The sequence below is a fragment of the Miniopterus schreibersii genome (assembly GCF_964146895.1).
Source record: "Miniopterus schreibersii genome assembly, chromosome: 2".
NCBI classification, from domain to species: Eukaryota; Metazoa; Chordata; class Mammalia; order Chiroptera; family Miniopteridae; genus Miniopterus; species Miniopterus schreibersii.
The window spans coordinates 141,346,653-141,366,585 of record NC_138102.1 but is presented as its reverse complement, the minus strand read 5'-3'; the positions used below and the strand labels follow the sequence as shown (position 1 = coordinate 141,366,585).

The window sequence follows — 19,933 nt, the reverse complement described above, 5'->3', positions numbered from 1 at the left end:
CCTTGGGTAAGATCTGATCATTGATGTCAGTGTCTACTCCCAAATTTCCTGCAGCTCTGCTGTGTACGTGCACCAGCTGCCTGCAGGCCAACTATACATGTGAAACAGATGGGGCCTGCATGGTTTCCATTTTCAACCTGGGTGGGATGGAGCACCATGTGCGCACCTGCATCCCCAAAGCGGAGCTGGTCCCTGCTGGGAAGCCCTTCTACTGCCTGAGCTCCGAGGATCTACGTAACACCCACTGCTGCTACACTGACTTCTGCAACAAGATTGACCTGAGGGTGCCCAGTGGTGAGTGGACACCCTTGTTGGACTATTGGCTCATCTTGGAGGTAGGGCACCCCTGTCATTTCCTCCTCCTCTACACTTCCCCCATTCCTTTGCTCAATGATAAGTAAAGGTACCTTTTTGAAGTTCCCTAAGGTGACAAGGGATGGGATTGCTCCTAGTCACATTTGTAGATTAGAGGATGAGGGAGACAGATTGTTGTCAAGTTGGTCCCGGAGGGGAAAGCTGCATTTTGGGTGGTGGCCAAGTGGCCATAGGCAGCTGTTGAGGAGTGGGAGAACCAGGCGTGGACCCCAGGGCTGGACATAGGACTGATCCTGAGGAAGGCAGCCCCAGAGCCTCGTGAAGGGAGCTGTTGGTGTGGGGGTAGGGGCAAAACTGGAAAGAGGGGCTGCAGTTGGGCAGAAAGGACAGGGGTCAAGACTAGGAAGTGTTAGATCTCACCCCTCTGTAGGTCTGCCGTCTGGAAGGTATTGCTGGGGAGCTAGAGAAGTAGGAGAGAGACTGGAGCAAAGCTTAAAGGCACTGTTATAAGTTGAAGAGTAGATCCTGGCATCTGTCTGGGGCACTGAGATGGAAGAAGTACCATGAAATTACAAAGTGGGTTATGGATTTGACTGCTGCAAAGGGCTCCTTAACTAGAGAGGTATGTATCTGAGAGCATCAGGCAGACAAACTAGCCCAGTGAGACTGGAGAGGTCAAGAACACCTTGAACACGCGGAGAGGGAAAGGGCATCTCACTTGGAGGGCGGTGTCGGGGATAAATAAGGCCAGTGCATTCCCTTGTTTTTACTCTTTGTTCTTTCCCTCTCCTCTCTCACTTGACCTAGGTCACCTCAAGGAGCCTGAGCACCCTTCCATGTGGGGCCCTGTGGAGCTGGTGGGCATTATTGCCGGCCCAGTGTTTCTCCTGTTTCTCATCATCATCATTGTTTTCCTTGTCATTAACTATCATCAGCGTGTCTATCACAACCGCCAGAGGCTGGACATGGAAGATCCCTCATGTGAGATGTGCCTCTCCAAAGACAAGACGCTCCAGGATCTTGTCTACGATCTCTCCACATCGGGGTCTGGCTCAGGTACTGACTTCTTTGGGCCTTATGTCTGTTATTGGCCTTCATCACTGCTTCCCAGCAGGGTACAGCATTTATGAAAAAGGCTGGGCCTTACACTTGTTTCTAGCAGCATTAAGTCATTTGGTTTAATACTTCCCCTTGTGGAATCTGACATATAATAAGATAAGATAAGGGGGTCACAGAAAATCTTTCATTCCCTGGGATTCCAAAGGTCAGGTGCAGAACTCTCCCTTCCAGAAACTGCCTCTCTCCAGGTTCTGTAACTATCCATCTATTAAAATTCATCTGGTTCCACCTGAGCAGTGGAGTGCTCAATTTAAGGGCCCCTTTTGAGAAACAGGAGTGTGCCGCGTTCCTGTGAGGTGGTGACCGCTAATCATTGATCTCTGGGCAACCACAAGGGGAGTTTAAGGACATTGAATAAAGCTGAAAGCTAGGGTTTGGTGAATCATTGACTTGTTCCAGTGGACCAGGGTTTTTTTGTGCAGGTTAAATGAAGGCAGCTTGGGCTTCCAGGATGGCATCAGCCCCATTTCTTGTGCTGCCTATTGGTAACTGAGCCTTCCTTAGATGGAAATTGAACCAAACACTGGACCTTGTCATGAAACCAAAATAGGATAAAGGTAATTGGGTTGTTCAGGTCTCAGGGTATACAGCTCAGCTAGCTATTAGATATGAATGACTGCAAAACAGTCTTTTTATGAATATAAACAATTATTTTAGTGAAGGTAGTATTCTGTTCTTGTAAAAAAAAATCATCCACAAAGGTTGTTGCCATTGTAGCTAAAACATATAGAATCATATTTGTGAGAATTTTGTGTTTATGGTTTTGTTTTTTATGGGGGTTTTTTGCTACGTGACAAGACTATTCTGCAGGGAAATTATGCTATCAGTCATGGCCAGACATTTCTCCTTGAACACAAGGAATACTTTGAGCTGTGACATCTCTTGAATTTTAGTGGTTTTGCCTTTATTAAGCTCTGCCGTAGAGAGTACCAAAATGATAGATGTATTTAAAAGCTGTATACATTTAGGAAGAGAGAAAGTATATGGCTTGTTCTTTGATGAAAGAGGTAGGGGAGTTAGAACTGCCTGACTGTGACTTGATTTGCTGCTAGAGGAGGGGAGGAGGGTAACTTGGCGTCCGGGGTCTAGCTGAGACTCAGGAAGGTGCATGGCAGTTACTTAGTCAGCTGGAGTGAAATAATAACCATTTCTCTCTGGATGGTTTAGTCCATTCTTAATTCAGAATATGCAGACCTTCCAAGGTGCTGGAGTTTTAATACTGTGGATTTAAAAGTAGCTAAGTCCTTGCTATTTACATGACTTTCAATTCACACGAACAAATATATGTTGAATACCTTCTGGGTGAGACACTATGAACAAAGATGAGAAAGAAGCTGAGCCAAAGTTGGGTGGAAGAGACGAGTTTTGGGAAGGGTCTCACAGAGGAGGATGCATTCAAAGGAGTCTTGAAGACTGAATTAGAAGTGTTAAGAGACATGAGAGGGCGAGGAACATTCCAGGCCAAGGGTTTCCCTGGAGCAAAAGGACGAAAAGGCATGAAAGTTCACCGATGTTTAGGGAACAGTAAAGAGGCCCGCATGGCATGGCCACGCTGGGGGTGGGGAGTGGCAGACTGACCCAGGAGCAAAGGACCTTGGGTGCTGTGCTTTTTCTGGCAAGATGAGAGGCATCTACTGAAAGTTTTCATGTAGGGAAAAAAATGTTCATATTTTCCTGTGGAAGGAGCTCTGGCAGTTGTGTGGACGATGAATTCATTCATTTACCAACCTCCTGTTAGGGCGGAGTGAGGCGGGCCGTGTGTGGGTTGCAGGGCAGGAACAGGGTGAGATGGAAGGCAGAAAAACCAGTTGGAAGTGTTTTAAAGAAGGGCCTGAACTAGGACTGGCACAGAAAAGATAGGGAGAAGGGGTCTAATTTGAGAAACATTTTGGTGGTTCTATACTGTATATAGTTAAAAGCATAAACTTTGGAGTCAGTCAGTCCTGGATTTTAATCCCTGCATTGCCACTTATTGCTTGTATGCATTTGAGTGAATTACTTAACCTTCCCCCTTTGGGCCTTAGTTTTCTCAAATATAAAATGGGGATAACAAAATACCCATCTTATAGGTATTTGTGAGGAAATGAGATAATTAATGTAAAGCCCTTAGCATAGTGCCTAAAGCATACAGTAAATGGTAGTTCACAGCCACAAGAATTAGGGATTAATAACTTTTTTTATTTGGTCAGGGAGAGGAAGTGACAGAGTTAAGAGTCCGTCATGATAGTAAGGGTGATTGGTTAGATAGGGAGACATTGAACGAGTCAAATGAGGCAATAAACGAGTCCTATAAAGACAATAAAATTAGAGTAAGCATGGGTAGTCTCCCGTTCTGCATCTGGTGCTCCACCTGTGAGCAGAACTTTGATCTCCGGATCCTTATATACCCTCATTAAAATTTTGGGTTTCATGGGCCACACAGCACTGCCCTCTAGTGGCAGAAGAGCAGAGCAGCCAGAAGGCACTGCCAGTGCTCAAGCCCTCACTTTCATCTTTTCTGCCTTCTTTCCTCTTCATCAGCATAAGACAGATGTGGGTGGGTTGGCCCACCGGAGGCTGGTTACAGAGTTGATAAACATGGTCAGACATTTATATTCAAATCTGTCGTCCATGCTGAGGGGATAAATTGCTTAGGTCAGGAACAGCGAATCCTATGCTTCTCCCTTCCCGTGTCCCCGCTCCGTCGCTGCCTGGCGTAGCCCTCTGGTGGATTACCTGGACGTGGCACAGGGGCAGCCGCACTGCACGGTCAGTGGACCAGTGTAGTGTGGGGCATGGTGGTAAGGGCTTTTCCCGTGTGGCAATGAGGGTAGGCGTTACAAAGTTTACCTGAATTACAGTGTCGGCTTTCTTTCCATTCTTTGGTCCGTAGGGTTGCCACTTTTTGTCCAGCGCACGGTGGCTCGAACCATCGTTTTACAGGAGATTATTGGCAAGGGCCGGTTCGGAGAAGTGTGGCGCGGCCGCTGGAGGGGTGGTGATGTGGCTGTGAAAATTTTCTCTTCTCGTGAAGAACGCTCTTGGTTCCGGGAAGCAGAGATATACCAGACAGTCATGCTGCGCCATGAAAACATCCTTGGATTTATTGCTGCTGACAATAAAGGTAAAGGGCTGGGTTTGGATGCCCGGTATCCTAAAGCCAACCATAGTCCCAGATGGGGGGGGGGGTGGATAAATAAGGTAATAATATTCAAACTTTTCTACAAAAAGCTTATACAGAAACCCAGGTTACTAAGCAAGTAAATAAGCAGTGGTTAAGCAGATAAACAAGATAAAGCTCTTGCCCTACCTGCTCACTTTCCCTTCCATTGCACTCTCAAACCCATCCCCAGGCTAGTCCTTGAGGGGCCCCAGTAAGTTTACATTGAATACAGCTGGAGTGGAGAACGGTGCCCTTAGCTCCTGCCAGGAAAGGATGGCCCCAGAAGAGCATGTCTGCATTCTGTGACATACCTCTCCTCTTTTGCAGTGGAGAGGGCACAGCAAAACAGTGACCTTCCTGCCCCCAAAGTGCTGCCTCATGGCTTTCAGACTCAGCTTTGGGTCCACTTGTACCTGAGGTCCCTTATTTCCTCCTTCTCAATTCTGTTTTGCTTTTGTTTTTTAGTCTCTCCCGTGGCCAGGCATGTTCTCATTTTTGAGGACTTCACTCATTAGCAAAGAGATAAAGTAATGATTAACGTGCTGTTCTAGTGAGCACAATTGGGGGTGAGATGAGGGTCACGGAAGTCACTCCTGAGCTTGACTGAGGTGAGGGTAGCAGGAGCTGCTCAGGAAAAAAAACCAGTGGAAGGTTCACCCCAGACACATGAGCAGAGGTGAAGTATGTTTGGAGACCTGCAGATAACTTGAGGTGGCTGTGTTATAGCAAAAGACGGTGGCCCAGTCACAGAGGCCAGATTGTGAGGATTTTTTGAGAGAATTGTATTTTTTATGAGGTAGTGGGTGGTAACTGAAATATCATTTATTAATTCAATAACATCTATTAACAACTATGGGCCAGGATCTCTGCCAGCTGCTTGGATCATCATACATAAGAACAAGACACAGTTCCTGCCCTCACAGCCCCCAGGAAGAGGGGACAGCAGACACATGAGCACGTAGTCCACTTGAAGTCAAGGACCATAAGGTGATAGGCTTTACATTTTTAGGCAATTGTGACACAGTTTGCTCCCGATGCACAGCAATTTTTAGAAGTTAGTGTCTGCAAAGCCTACAGAAGATGCTAAGTATTTGTCCTTCCTGAAGTGACAGCAGGCTGCTCATTCCTCACAGTGCCTTGGGGGTTTGTAGTGACCTCAGCCTCCCCCGAGATGGAGTCTTGGACTTGTACACAAGGGAAGAAGAGGAAGAGAGAATTCGTTACTCCTTCTGATAAAACAATATCACGTTTTGATAAAATTTAAATCTTACATATGTTTTAAAGGATCAAAAGATGTCTTCCCTTTTAACTTATTGGCAGGGTCCTCAAGACTTTGGGGCTAGTTGGAGTGCAAGGGGTATATTGGGTGGACCCCTTGTTCATAACCAGAGAAGCCAGGATTGGTGCTTTTCCAGAAGCCACTCCCTTTATTGGTTCTGGCAGCTGTGAGAGTCAGAATCTGGCTGTTGAAACCCACATCAGGGCCAGGGAAGGAGAAAAATGGGACTCCTTCGATCTTGCCCTCTTTACACAATATATAGTATAGCATAGTGTCCTAGAACCAGCACTGGCCTGTAATTTAGATCTCAGCTCAATTTCCAATTTTCCTATTGACTGCAGCGTAACCCAGTTAGATTACCAGATTTTGGTTTTACTTTTTCTCCCTCTGTACCTCCCCCTCCTCCTTCCCACTGTGCATGTGTACACATACACACACAATGTATAAAAGTGTATGCTATCCACCTTCCATTGCTCTCTGAGGGTAAGATGACCTCTCTGGAATACTTGGACATGTGCTTGTCATTCATTGAAAAGTGTTTTTTGGCCTGGATTACAATAATGCACAAAGGCGCTCTTTCCTACTCATAGTGAACTCATAGCTTGGTAAGAGCAATGGATTTAGGAAATAAATGCTGCAAATAAGACAGGGGCTGGGCTGGGCTGGGCTGGGCTGGGCTGGAAGAATGGGGGTGGGAGAAGGTAGATGAGGATATGGGGGGGATAAATGGTGATTTAAGGAGACTTCACTTGGGGTAGTCAACACACGATACAATATACAGATGATGTGCTATAGAATTGTACACCTGAAACCTGTATAATTTTATTAACCAGTGTCACCCCAATAAGTCCAATTTAAAAAGGGGTCTCGGAACACAGAGGACCCACGAAGCCTCCCTCTTTGGCAGCGGTGGGCGCAGTCAGTTGTGGTTGCTAACACGGGTCTCGTCAGGATCAAAAGCAGTGTTGGGGATGTTATCTGTTACTTTCCGTACCTGTATGCTTCGGCTTCCGGATGCCTCACACTTCAGATTTGGTGTTATAATGGAATCCTGTAGCCACCTACAGGAAATGTGGAAGCAGGTCTGAGAAAGAAATGCCGTTCTTCCTGGAGTCCGTGTGGTACTCATGCTCTTCCTTTCTCTTCTCTGGTTCTCTGCAGATAACGGCACCTGGACCCAGCTGTGGCTTGTCTCGGACTATCATGAGCATGGCTCCTTGTTCGATTATCTTAACCGGTACACAGTAACGATTGAGGGGATGATTAAGCTGGCCTTGTCTGCTGCCAGTGGGCTGGCACACCTGCACATGGAGATCGTAGGCACCCAAGGTGAGTGGACCCAGCCGAGGGGCAGTGACGCTGAGTAGGCTTTAAAGGCTTGTACCATCCTGATATAATTCCCAGACTCCTTTTTATTGAGAAAGTTGGAGCTGGACCTCAAGAACTGTAGTCTAATCTAAAGGAGAGGGGTTTGAACTTGACTTGAATGAGAACAAGAGGATCTCCAGGGGCTTCTTTCCACCTGCCTTCAAAACTCCCTCAGGGCCCCTAGTGGAAACTTTTGGTTATTTGCTATTCCGCAGCCTGGCACAGTTGTTGGTGAGCTAGTGTTCAGTGAGTAATCATCTCAGAAGTCCACAGTGCACAGGAGCTAAGACAATTCAGCAGACTCGGGCGGCAGGAGCATCAGTTTAGTAATTTTACACACTCATTGTTGGGGACAGCTGGCTTAAAGACTGCCTGGTGGACCAGACCCTGCGCTTCGCTAATCTAGGGTTTTCCTGGACGAAAAAGACCTTGAGCATCCCTGCTTGTTGGCAGTAATGTCAGCTCTTCGGGAAATCCTCGGTCTTGTCATGGTGGCGGGGTGTGCTCCCGTGATGCCTGGCTCACCAGCGCAGCAGCACTTGCTGGCCGTGACAGAAAACCAGCCATTAAAGTTTGGTCCTGTTCTTAGCCGAGGTGGGGATATTGGCTGTCCTTGTTAATTGGTTGGTGATTTTGTTTGATTCTAAGAACCTAGCCAACACAGCAGTTTTTCTTTGAATTCCTCAGCACTTCAGTACTGGAACATTTTCGTTCAGGGAAGGCAGTAGTAGTGGTACTCACAGTAATATTAGTTAACATTCGTGCCCTTCCAAGCGCATTACTTCCCTACACTAATGTGCTGAATCCTCACAACATTTTATTCCCATGAAGTAAGTACTGGTGTTAGTCTTTACAGATAGGGTAAGTCGCTTTTCCAGGGTTACTGGGTTAGTGGGAGGCAAAGCCAGGACTGGAACTCACACAACCTTCCTAACTTTCACTCTGGCTGCAGACTCTTGCTTGTAACATTTTTACTACCTTACTTTAAAGATTCCTGTTTTTTCCTCTGCCAGGGAAGCCTGGAATTGCTCATCGAGACTTAAAGTCGAAGAACATCCTAGTGAAGAAAAATGGCATGTGTGCCATCGCAGACCTGGGTCTGGCCGTCCGTCATGACGCAGTCACCGACACCATTGACATTGCCCCAAATCAGAGGGTGGGAACCAAACGGTAGGAAGGCCCTGGGCCTCTGCCCTTGCCCTGTACCTGTACTGAGTAGCCTATGTATGCCCTTCCCCACTGTGCAAGGGGAGGTGTTGAAAAAGGAGGTGTGGTCCTTGCTCTCAGACAACTGAAAGTTGAACACCCACTCCCCACACTGGAAAGCTAGATATATCTGACAGTTACAAGTGCCAAGAGCACAGCTCCATAGAACTATACACATGTAGGTGCTGGTGTTGGTGTTGGGCAGGGGAAGCAGTGGAGAAGAGAATCTGGAGCAAGATTTGGGAGGGGAATGAGCACCAGGCTTGGCTGGGAGAAGAGGGAAGTGTTGCTGTCTGGAGTGGTTTATGCGGAGACCCCTGCAGAGGCAGGGAGTGTGTTTTGCTCCGGGTTTAGAGAGCAGGGTTGCCAAGGTGGAGCAGAGGTAATCTGGGGTGGAGATTGGGGAACCCTAAGGATTATGGGCCTGCCTCACCCTTCATATGGAAGTGAAGTGAGGAACTGTGATTGCAGATCAGTTTCACGAGTTGGAAATGGAACTGCCTTTTAATAGGAAGGAAGAGGAGGTCTATTGACATACCGAATCCCAGTGAATTTCACTGAATTGTTCTGCTGCCTTTTGCCTTCCTTTTGACCTGAATGAATGCATGACCCAGGACCCAAATTGTGAGGCCTGAGGTGATCCCCTGATTTGCCTTGCTGTGTGTGTAGAGGCGTATGGATCGAGTAGTACTAATTAGCTGAGAAGGATTTTGATGACTGTCTAGGATTAATTTTCACATATGTGCAATCAGGTAAGATAACAAAAAAACCTGCAGAATGAAACATAAGCTCAACCCATCCCTGTGGCTACATTTAATAAAGTCCAAGACCCCAGCAGCAACTAGATATTATATATTACTACTGCCCTGTGACCCACGGTACAAACACCTCTGCCAAGAAATCAAAACATGCTAAAAATAAATCTTGATGGTTAAAAAGTAGAGGCACACATAAAAGTAGCCTATGCTATTTACTAAACCTATGCTGAGGAATTTAGATTCAAATCCAGCACGTGGGAGTTGGCAATAAAAGAATTGCTCAGTTCCTCCCCAAGGGACTTTTTTGGGGTGATGTTTGCCCACATTCAGAGGATCCCAGACTTAGTACTTTGATTTAAAGAGAGAAATCATGTTTTTCTATGCATGATCATGTTTCCTTTGCTGTTACAGATACATGGCCCCTGAAGTACTTGATGAAACCATTAACATGAAGCACTTTGACTCCTTTAAATGTGCTGATATCTATGCCCTTGGGCTTGTGTATTGGGAGATTGCTCGAAGATGCAATTCTGGAGGTACTTTTCTCTTCTGCCCTCTCTTGCTCCTGCCTCCCAGTGTAGGATGCTGGGTCACCTGAGGATGCTGGTGCTCTACAGCCTCCTTTCTTTTTACAACCTCTCAGATGCCTAGTGCCAGAGTCCATCAGTCACTGAGAGTTCTCATCAGATATCACGGAACCTGGGAGGTAGCTGTGCTAAGTAAGGGTGTGTTTATTCTTTGGACCAGCTTCTAAAATAGTGGTTTCATTGTGGTAACCATTCTGGAGGCTTGTTTGGCTTTTTAAAAATTTTAAGCAGGTTATCCTTACTGGTCTTTGCAGGTTGGGAAAATACTGGGCAAGAATAGCGTGGGACTAATGCAGGGGTCTCCTTTATACAGGAGGCATTAAGTGCTTACACCCTGGCTTTCAAGCTGTGCTCCTGGGGAACATGGTTTGCATTGGTAAATTAATAGTGGTAATTTCTCAATTTGTAGGAGAAAGATTACCAATGTGTAGAATTTTTCAAAATGAGTTTTTTCTCTTGTATTTTTTTTCTTAAATCTTTGAAATTTGCAACTGCTCACTCATGTCAGAATTCAGTAAAAGGTGGTATCAGATTTAGCCAAGAACATTTTTATCATCAGCTGAGTATGTCAGTATTTTACAATGACTTTCAAGTATGCTGCCACGAGATCAAGTTCAAGAACCACTAGAAACCTGCCCTCAGCCATTTATCTCTAATGTAAGAAATTCCAGGTCAGTGAAAGTGAATGAAATGAATTAAAAAGAACTAGTGAGTCTCCAGCTGAACCCCTTTCTGTATTACTGTCTTTGTCATCTGTGATTTGTTTGGTAAGATCCAAATTATGGAGGAGGCACCCAGCTATTCATAGAATTGTATATCTAAAAATTTGATCCTTATATACGAAAGACAGATGAAGAAAAATCTGGCCACACGGGTCTTAAACTGAGTAAATTAATTTGTTCTTCCTCATTCCATCCAGAAATTGAGGCTAAGTGTATAATAATCATGCTAACATTAACCCGTTCTTATGTATAAACTCACTTAGTCTTTACTACAAACCTAGAAAGTGGGCACTGATATTGTCACCATTTTGCAGATGAAGAAAATGAGTCACAGAGAGATTAGGTAATTTGTCCAGAGTCACACAGCTAATAAACTGGGATTCAGACTGTGGCAGATGGAGGCCAGAGCTCAAGCTCTTAATTACCCCTTAGATCACTACCAAGTCAGACTCTATTTCAAAATCTCTCTTATTAGCTCAGGATAGCAGAATTTTTCCTGGAAAAAGGCATGAGAAAGTTACAGTGGATTTTTTAAATTAAATTTTTATTATGGAAAATATTTCCATTTGTAGCTCTGACTTCCAAAAATAATACTCATATCACACTTTTAAAAAATGAACATTAATTCTTAATATCATTTAACAGTCAGTGTTGAGATTTCCCCAGTTTTCTCCTAATTTTTATTTTAAACAGCTTGTTCAAAATTAGGGTTGAAATAATGTTCATTCATTGCAGTTGATTGATGCATCTCTTAAGTCTCTTAAAATCTATATGTTTTACCTCCATTTCCCCCCACAGTTTTTAAATTTTTTAATTGATTTTAGAGAAGGAGAGAGAGAGAGAAACATCGATTGGTTGCCACCTGCACACCCCCCCACTGGGAACCAAACCAGCAACCTGGGCATGTACACTGACCAGGAATTGAACTGGTAACCTTTTGGGATAACTCTTCAACCAACTGAGCCACACTGGCCAGGGCTTTTTCACAGTTTTTTAAATTGGAGCATCCAGTCATTTGTCCTGTAAATTTTCCTGTTTATCTCTTCATGGAGTTCACATTTGAAGTTCACAAATTCACTGTTCCTGTGAATTTTCTATGATAGCTACATTTAACTACTAGAGTCATATATATGTGTGTGTGTGTGTGTGTGTGTATTTGTGTTTTATTTCAAAAGTCCTTCTGTTACAAGGCATATAATGCCGATTATCTCTCTTTTTGTGATGTTAACAGCCACTGATGATCATTATCCAAATCCAAATTCATTAGAGGTTGAAAAATGCCAATATTCTGATTCTGATAATCTTCATGTATTAGCTAGATTTCTTCTTGAAAGAGAAAATTCCCCTAATTGTCTCTTTGGTTACCAAGATATATAGTTTGAATAGGAAAGGCAGGAAAAATACTTGCTTTCCATTTATTTACCATTTTTCAAAATAATGAGTTTGTGCCCTGGCTGGTGTGGCTCAGTGGTTTGAGTGTTGGCCTGCACACCGCAGTCTCTCAGGTTTGATTCCCAGTCAAGGGCACATACTTGGGTTGCAGGTTTGATGCCCGGCCCTGGTCAGGGCCTGTGAGGAAGCAACCAATGTGTGTCTCTCACATTGATGTCTGTCTGTCTATGTCTGTCTATCTGTCTGTCTGTCTCTCTCCCCCCCCTTCCCTCCCACTCTCTAAAAAAAAATCAGTGGAAGATACTATCCTCAGATGAGGACTAACAACAAGGAGAGTTTGTTACCTGTCATCTTACAAAGGTGACAGTGGTTTTGGTGTTTTGGTGCTTTGGTGCTGGCATTTAGTATCATCATGAACTGGTGGACTTTTTTTTTTTTTAAATGGTGGATTTTAAATATTTGTTTCCATTGGAGTTATTAGTCTTACTGTGGCATAAATGTTCTCATCTTTGCCTAGTTGGGAGCTTTTCAAGTTGGTGCCCTTTGACTTGACCTCAGTAGTCTTTGATAGTTTTCTTGCTTTTTGGTGTGAAAAAGATGTTCCTGGCTAATGTCTGTATCTCTTGTCCCATACCTAGATCACCAAGCCTCCAGGGAGCCCTATTCCCTCGTAGTGGGATGTGGTATCGACAGACTACAGTGTGGTTGTTCTCTTTGGATTCTGAGTGATCTCTTCCTTCTGTTGGTAACTCGGGTGGATATTTTCTTTTCTTCCAGGAGTCCATGAAGAATATCAGCTGCCATATTACGACTTAGTGCCCTCTGACCCTTCCATTGAGGAAATGAGAAAGGTCGTATGTGACCAGAAGCTGCGCCCCAATATCCCCAACTGGTGGCAGAGTTATGAGGTAGGAAGCTCCCCTACTTCCTGCTGCTTTTCCATCTGTATGATTTTTCTACCTTATCTGACAATGGGTCCAACCCCCAGGGGCACCCCCTGAGTGTGTCAGTTATGATATATCACTGTGCTATTATATTATATATTAAGCCCTGAGGGGCCACAGTCCCTTGTCCTGGGCACTGTAAGGTCTCCTCTGGAATCCACAGCCTAATAGAAGAAAAAGGCTTGGCTCCCAGGACACAAATAAGATAGGTGGTCGACAAGAGACAGAAACAAAAACCTCGTGGGAACTGTCAGACCTGTCTAACTAGAAAAATGACTCTGGAGCCACAGGGTAAGCCAGGTTCTGGGGCCCAGTGAAGAAGAGGCCTCCATGAAGGGCGTGGAAGGAGGAGGGAGGGACTTGGGCAGTACATGCCTTCGAGGGACGTGGCCTTTCTGACAGCTCAGAAGGGAGAAGGACCTGGAGAGTTTGAATTTGGGGGAGATGGCAGATGAAGGGAAGAAGGGACAGCATTTGGTGGAAAGAGTTGAAGTGAGGACAGATTTGTGATATAGATTCCTAATAAACACGGAGTTCTTTGGTCTTAGAGTCTTCGGAGGAGTGGCTTGCCTTGCCAAGTGCACTTGGCCTCTTTCCCTCACGGCTCTGCTTTTGAGGAGTATGACCACTAGAGGGCGCCTCTGCACTGGCGAACAAAATCGGTTCCCATTTTAGGTGATGTCCTCTCCTTGCATAATAGAGCAGCATTTTCCAAAACGTTCCTTGGAACTCCCGATTGGGTTTACTTCAGAGGATGAGTGTGAGGCTGGAAGAGCTGCTTTTACTGCCCTGCCCCACCCTCTGTTCAGGCAGCGCTGTTTACATGTTGGGACTCTGCTTAGGAAAGTGGGTTCCGCTGCCAAAAGGAATTTTGAAAACCACAGGCCTAGGGCAGCAGTCGGGGAACTCGGTAGCCCTCAGTAACCAGTAGCAGTCCATAGGCGACCTTCCATATCACCTCTTGACCTGACTGTAGTGGTCACCTGTGTCATCAGGCAAGGGCAGTATAGCTTTCGGCCTCTGACAGGATTGCTTTCAGAGGGTAGTTTCCTGCTTCTTCCCCACCCTCCATCTCTGCATATGAACCGTGAGATTACAGCCAGGTGTGTGCATGGACCAAGGTGTGTTTCTGGTTCATATGCTACTTTTTTTTTTAGTTGATTTTAGAGGGGAAGGGGGTGGAGCAGAGAGAGAAAGAAAGAGAGGGAGAGATTTTGTTTCACTTATTTATGTGTTCATTGGTTGATTCTTGCATGTGCCCTGACCGGAGATCAAACCCACAGCCTTAGTGTATCAGGACTGTGCTCTAACCAACTGAGCCACCCGGCCAGGGCCTTACTAATTCTTTTAAAAAGTAGTATATTGGCCCTGGCCAGGTAACTCAGTTGGTTAGATCGTCATCCCAATATGCCAGGGTTGTAGGTTCCCTCTCCTGTCAAGACACAAGAAAGCAACCAATGAATGCATAAATAAGTGGAATAACAAATTGATCTCCATCTCTTTCTCTCTTTCTCCTCCCTTCCTGCCTTCATCTCTCTAAAATCAATTAAAAAATTTTTTTTAAATAAAAATAGAAGAACAACAAGTATACAATCATGAAAATGGACTCTCAAACCCGAGATAAATGATTTTCCGATCACAGGCTGTTGTGGGCATTTCTTTCCAGATCACCCAGATGATGGGGAACGGCTGGCTGTGCTTGCTGAGAAGACCTCCCTCTCCTGGCTGAAGCTTTCTCCTTTTGCCTGCAGTTTGTCCCCTAAGGAAGGGCGAGCCAGGGGGAGAGAAAAGCTTGCACAGTGTTTCCCTAGGGTCAGAGCGGGAGAGGAGTGCTGACAGACTTGCACTGAGAAATGAGGAGGGGCTTAGGGACCAGAAAGGCTTCCACTGGGCAGGGTCAAATTGATGCCCTCTGGGTCTCTGTGCAGGCGTTGCGCGTGATGGGGAAGATGATGCGAGAGTGCTGGTATGCCAACGGCGCGGCCCGCCTGACTGCTCTGCGCATTAAGAAGACTCTCTCCCAGCTCAGTGTGCAGGAAGATGTGAAGATCTAACCCTGCTTCCCTCCCCCTACGTGCAACCCTGCGCAGCGAGGACTACAGAGCTGCCATGTTGAGCGTACGATGGAGGTCTACCTCTCGTTTCTGCCCAGCCCTCTGTGGCCAGAAGCCCTGGTCCGAAAGAGGGTCAGAGCCCGGGAGACCCGCTCACTCCCATGTTGGATTTGAGACACAGACACCTTTTATACTTACCTCCTAGTGGCATGGAGACTCTGAGAGTGAATGGTATGGAGAACTCAGTGCCACAACTCAAACTGGTTGTAGTGGGAAGTCCCGCCAAATCCGGTGCATCTGGCATATAGCCAGCAGTGGTGATGGGCGGCCTGGGAGGGCCCAGGCGAAGCAGAGTGTTGCCAGTGCTCAGCAGCACTGAAGGTTTTCCTCCAGAGACCAACCCCAGCACACCGAGGTGGCCCAGAGGAATCAGCGCGGCCCCTCTCGCAGGCAGTTCTGGGCTCCGTGCTCCATCTTTGCACGGACATCTGGAGGGACTGCCAGTGGAGACGGAATCTGCTGCCTGTCTGTCTAGTCGTGTGTGCATGTGCCGAGGTGCGTTTCCCCTTGTGCCTGGTCCGTGCCACGCCCGTGTGTGTGTGTGTGTGTGTGTGTGTGTGTGTGTGTGTGTGTGTGTCTGTAGGTGCATACTTCCCTGCTTGAGCTTTCTGCGCATGTGCAGGTCGGGTGTGTTTGTCATGCTGTCTCTGTGTGCCGGTGCCTCTCTCTGTTCAGTAGTGAGCAGTGTCTCGTTTCCTGGTGCCCTGCCTAGAGGTCTCCCTCCCTGCCTCCTGCCCCCAGAACTCTGAGCCACGGTGGTCCTCCTTTCCCAGCAGGCTGCTCTGCCCACCCTTTGTCAGCACCGCTCTCCTCCATTTCAGACTGTGGAACCAAAGCTGGTCCAGTTGTCCATGGCAGGCGAGGCTTTTGGGTCCAAATGTGAAGGAGGGGTGGGTGGACAGGGAAAGCATCTTGGTGTAAGTCTTGGGTTTGTGGTCAGCTGCGACCGTGGGAAATGAGCCAGCCCAGGGCATCGTCCTCAGCAGCATCAAGGAAGGGCCAGGAATTTGAAGCCCAGATCTTGGGACTCAGATTGGAATGTCACATCTGTTTTTCATGTCCCAGATTCTGGAAACAGCAGTGTATATTTTTGGTGGTGGTGGGTTTAGGGTGGGGAAGGGAAAGGGGGGGCAAGGAGTGGGGAGGGAGTTAAGGGTGGGAGGGAGGCATCTGCATGGGTCTTTTACTGGGTTATCTGATCATGGTGGAGGGGAGATAGGCTTGCACCCACTTCAGGGGCCCAACTAACGGGAGCAGCCTGAGCCGAATCATTTAACCTGAGTGTAGTATTTAACGTCTAGAAGCACGGTTGTGGGTGGTGGTTTGGTCAGCATATCTTAGGTATATAATAACTTTGAAGCCATAACTTTTAACTGGAGTGGGTTTTTTGTTGTTTGTTTTTTAATTTTATTGGGAAGGTCTGGATTTTAACTTTTTTTAATATTAAGTTTTTATAAAAGGAAAACCATCTCTATTTGATGATTACCTCTCAATTTATTTGTTTTTAAAGAAATCCCTACAAAAACAACCACAAAAAAAATGTTTCAATCAAGCGCACATAGCTCAATCACACTGGAAATGTCTGTTTTTGTACCTGAGCCTGTTCCCACTCTGCAGTGAGAGTTCCTCCCTGCCCTGGGAGTCTCTCTTGCACTCTGCCCCACCCCCAGTTCCATGAGTGGTTTTGGGACTAGGGCCCTCGCCTTTTGTGCATTGTACAGCTGGTTGCACCTTCTCCTCCAGGCATTTACTCAGCAAATGTTGAGCGCCTGTTGGGTGCCAGGCACTGTGCCGGGTGCTGGGAATACAGCTGTGAACAAGACAGGCTTGGGTCCTACTCTTGGAGCACTGAAGAAGGACCTGTCCAAGTTAGTGGATGCCTGTTTTGAGACCAGAAGTTTCATACAATAGGTTCTGAGAGCCTTTTGAGCCTGGAATGATTGCTCTCATAGAAGACCACTGAGGAGCAAGGATGCCCCCACGCCAAAGAGACCGGTGGTGGGCGTGAGAGCCCAATCACTGCATTCATTCTGAGCCTCCCTCCTGCCCCCAGGGGAGCATATTATGGATGCAGCTTCACAGCACCCCTGCCTCCAGCTCAGCTATTCTCTGCCAAAGCTTGTGGAGGAGGGGGAGAGCCCTCTCCCTGCTTAGGTCACCCTGATGCCCCTGGCCTTTCTATTTATTTTCCTGATGTATTGCCTCTTTCCTTGCATTAAAGGAGATTTCCCCTAACTGTTTGGGCCAATTTACTGGCTACTGACTAATTTCCCTTGAATACCAATTGTGTCATCAGGGGATCTTCTCTCCCTACCCCTGCTGGCCCCTCACCTCTCCGTCCTGCAGCAGAACCTGGCAGGTTCTAAGTGGTAATGGGGCTTAGACTCCTGTGCCCATCACAACCAGCCTCTGGGATCTGCCAACACTCCTCAACCCAGGGACTCCCAAGCCACTAGCCTACTCCCTAGGTGGCCCTTCTGTCCTCGCCACACATGCGGTCCAGCTCCTCCACCCCTGGGGAAGACTGAGCAGTTTTTTGGGAAGCTCCCACCCTCACCCTCGCCACTCTTAACACCAAGAGTTAGGAGTCAGAGAGTTGGGGAGAAACTACAGCCCGAAGCCGTGGTGTTTGGCCCTCTGAAGCTAACCCTGATCCTGAGGGCGCTGTACACCTCTGGATTCTGGAGTCACTGACCAAGTCCAAGCCCGTTCTTTTGTCGCCATCAAGGCCCCTGAACGGCATTCTCGGTACTTCTGTTTGTTTTTGTACATTTTATTAGAAAGGACTGTAAAATAGCCACTTAGACACTTTACCTCTTCAGTATGCAAATGTAAATAAGTTGTAATATAGGAAATCTTTTGTTTTAATATAAGAATGAGCCTGTCCAATTTCTGCTGTACATTATTAAAGTTTTATTCACAGAGCTGTCTGGTGCCATCTGTTTTCCATCTGAGGACTCTGCCCAGCTGTTGTCAGGGGAGTTGCGCACAGGCAGATGTTCTCAGGTAGTGTTTCTACCCTCCCTCTGGGCTGGGACAGCAGGTCACAGCGAGGAAGAGAAGCTGATCTGCTCATATCGGGTCTCCCTGAGACTGTCCTCTGTTTCCTAGAGGGAGGCGGGCCTGGCACGTAAAGAGACGCGGAAGACGACAAACACCTTTTCCTGGGCTCTGTTTTTGTCTTGTAGCATTTTCCTCTTTAGACAAAAGAGGGTCTTGATCCTACTTAGTCACAAACCACCTAGTCTCTAAGACTAGGAGCTCTCCTTAGTTTTTGCTTCCCCCTCCTAAATTGGAGTATAAATGTGAATTTGGGGCTTTGAGATGGGAGTCTCCAGTGGTCCTCTGGTATTTTCAGTTGTGGGTGGTTGTGAATGTCTGGTTCTAGGCTGAGGGAACCTGGGGTAAAAGTCCTAGAATCATAGAATTTCGTGTTTAGGTGGGACCTTAGAGATCACCCATTCTACCACCCGCCAGGCACTTGACTTCCCACAGCATCTCTGCCACGTGGTGTGGGCCCCGTGCTGTCAAGCCTCCTGCTGTAACACTCAGGACCACAACTTCCACCTGCGGCATCTGCTGTGCAGAAAGCTCTTCCTCCTGTAGAACCAGGAGACCTCCATGTGACTTCTATCCACAGGCTGTTCAGAGCAGCTTTCTCTCTTCCATATAAGGTCCTTTAAAATACTTGAAGGCAGCTGTCATGTTATCATGAATCTGGCAAAGCTTAGTTTCTTCAGTTAATATTAGCAGATACTGAAAACTTACTGTGTGCTAAGCAATGTGCCAGAATTTGCTCTTCTATGTATATTAATTGCTTTAATCCAAAAACTGAGGTGGGCATTATTGTCCTCAATGGGTTAGGAAACAGGGTTAGAGAACTCAAGGAAATTGCCAATAAATCAAATAAGCGTAGCTCACGGGTGCAAAAGACCTTGGGTTTAGGACGTTTAACCACAGACTGACTGCAGCCCTTCAGCCTTTGCACTGTCCAGCCTCCTTGGCTCACTGTTCTTTCCCAGACCAGCTGCTCTCTACTGAACTTAGCAACAGCCCCAGGGCCAGGGAGGTCACGTAGCATTTCACCTCAGCATTAACTGGCAGCATAGACGTGAACAAGAATTCCAGACTCTGCTTGACCCCTGCAGGTCACACCCCATGGGTGCATCTCATGTCTTGGGTTGAGTAAAATCCAGCCACCTTCTCCTTGCTCCATCCTGTATAAGGGAGGTTGAACTCAAGTCCACGACTTCATATGTTTGCCATGTTAAATTTTACCATACAACCTGCCCATTGCTCCAGCCTGTCGATATTTTAAAATTGATTGTTTACCTAGACTTTTTCATTGTTCTCCCATCTGAGACTGTTAGGCCGGAGAAAATCAAGTAACTTACCTTTAGAAGTTGTCTTTAAGTTTGGCATGTATCCCCATAACCCGGATTAGCTGCTAATTAAATTGTCCCTGGCCATAATGCACAAAGATAACAGCAGGAGCCCAGGTAGCTTGCTGAAGTGGCAGGGTATTATGGCTGTTGGAAGGAAAGGTGAAGCCGCTTGTGGCTAATCTCAGCCCAGTTCAAAAGATAGTCTCTTGCAGCCATGGACCTACAATTCACTAGGCTATGGATTACAGGTTCAACTTCATTCTGGAAATTAGAATGCCAACCGTTCTGGTACCTCTTTGTGTGCCCTTGAAGGTTACTAACTGTTTCACCTTTATAAGGCCCAATACAGGAGACCTGAATTCATTTGAATGGAGTATCACTTGGGTTTTTGTTACACACATTTTAAATTTCTGTCTCCCCAGGCCGTGTCTTCTGATCCTTGGAGTCTGGAAAACATGCTAAATACAACCAAAACAAAATTGGGAGAGAGGAGCAGCATTCAAGAAACACTCAGGAACATGAGGGATGCAGAATGAAGGTGGAGGGAGGGAAGGGAGCTTAGGATCCAGCCAGGAATGGTGTATTAAAGTTCTCAGGAGAGA

The 19,933-nt window shown here is 46.5% G+C and overlaps 1 protein-coding gene across 2 annotated transcripts in view; it reads left to right on the top strand.

Moving 5' to 3' along the window:
• The window catches only part of ACVR1B (activin A receptor type 1B), a 34,398-nt gene extending 16,527 nt beyond the window's left edge, over positions 1-17,871 (top strand). Inside the window, exons 2-9 of one of the 2 annotated variants that reach the window (XM_081126342.1) lie at positions 55-294; positions 1,123-1,371; positions 4,307-4,537; positions 7,017-7,184; positions 8,237-8,393; positions 9,599-9,723; positions 12,666-12,796; positions 14,761-17,871. In XM_081126342.1, the coding sequence (XP_080982468.1) occupies positions 55-294; positions 1,123-1,371; positions 4,307-4,537; positions 7,017-7,184; positions 8,237-8,393; positions 9,599-9,723; positions 12,666-12,796; positions 14,761-14,886 (1,427 nt within the window). In that variant the 3' untranslated portion in view covers positions 14,887-17,871. Of the gene's footprint in view, positions 1-54; positions 295-1,122; positions 1,372-4,306; positions 4,538-7,016; positions 7,185-8,236; positions 8,394-9,598; positions 9,724-12,665; positions 12,797-14,498; positions 14,735-14,760 lie in introns of those variants that run through there. The other variant, XM_081126343.1, reaches the window with a different exon arrangement.
• Positions 17,872-19,933: the final 2,062 nt, after the last annotated feature.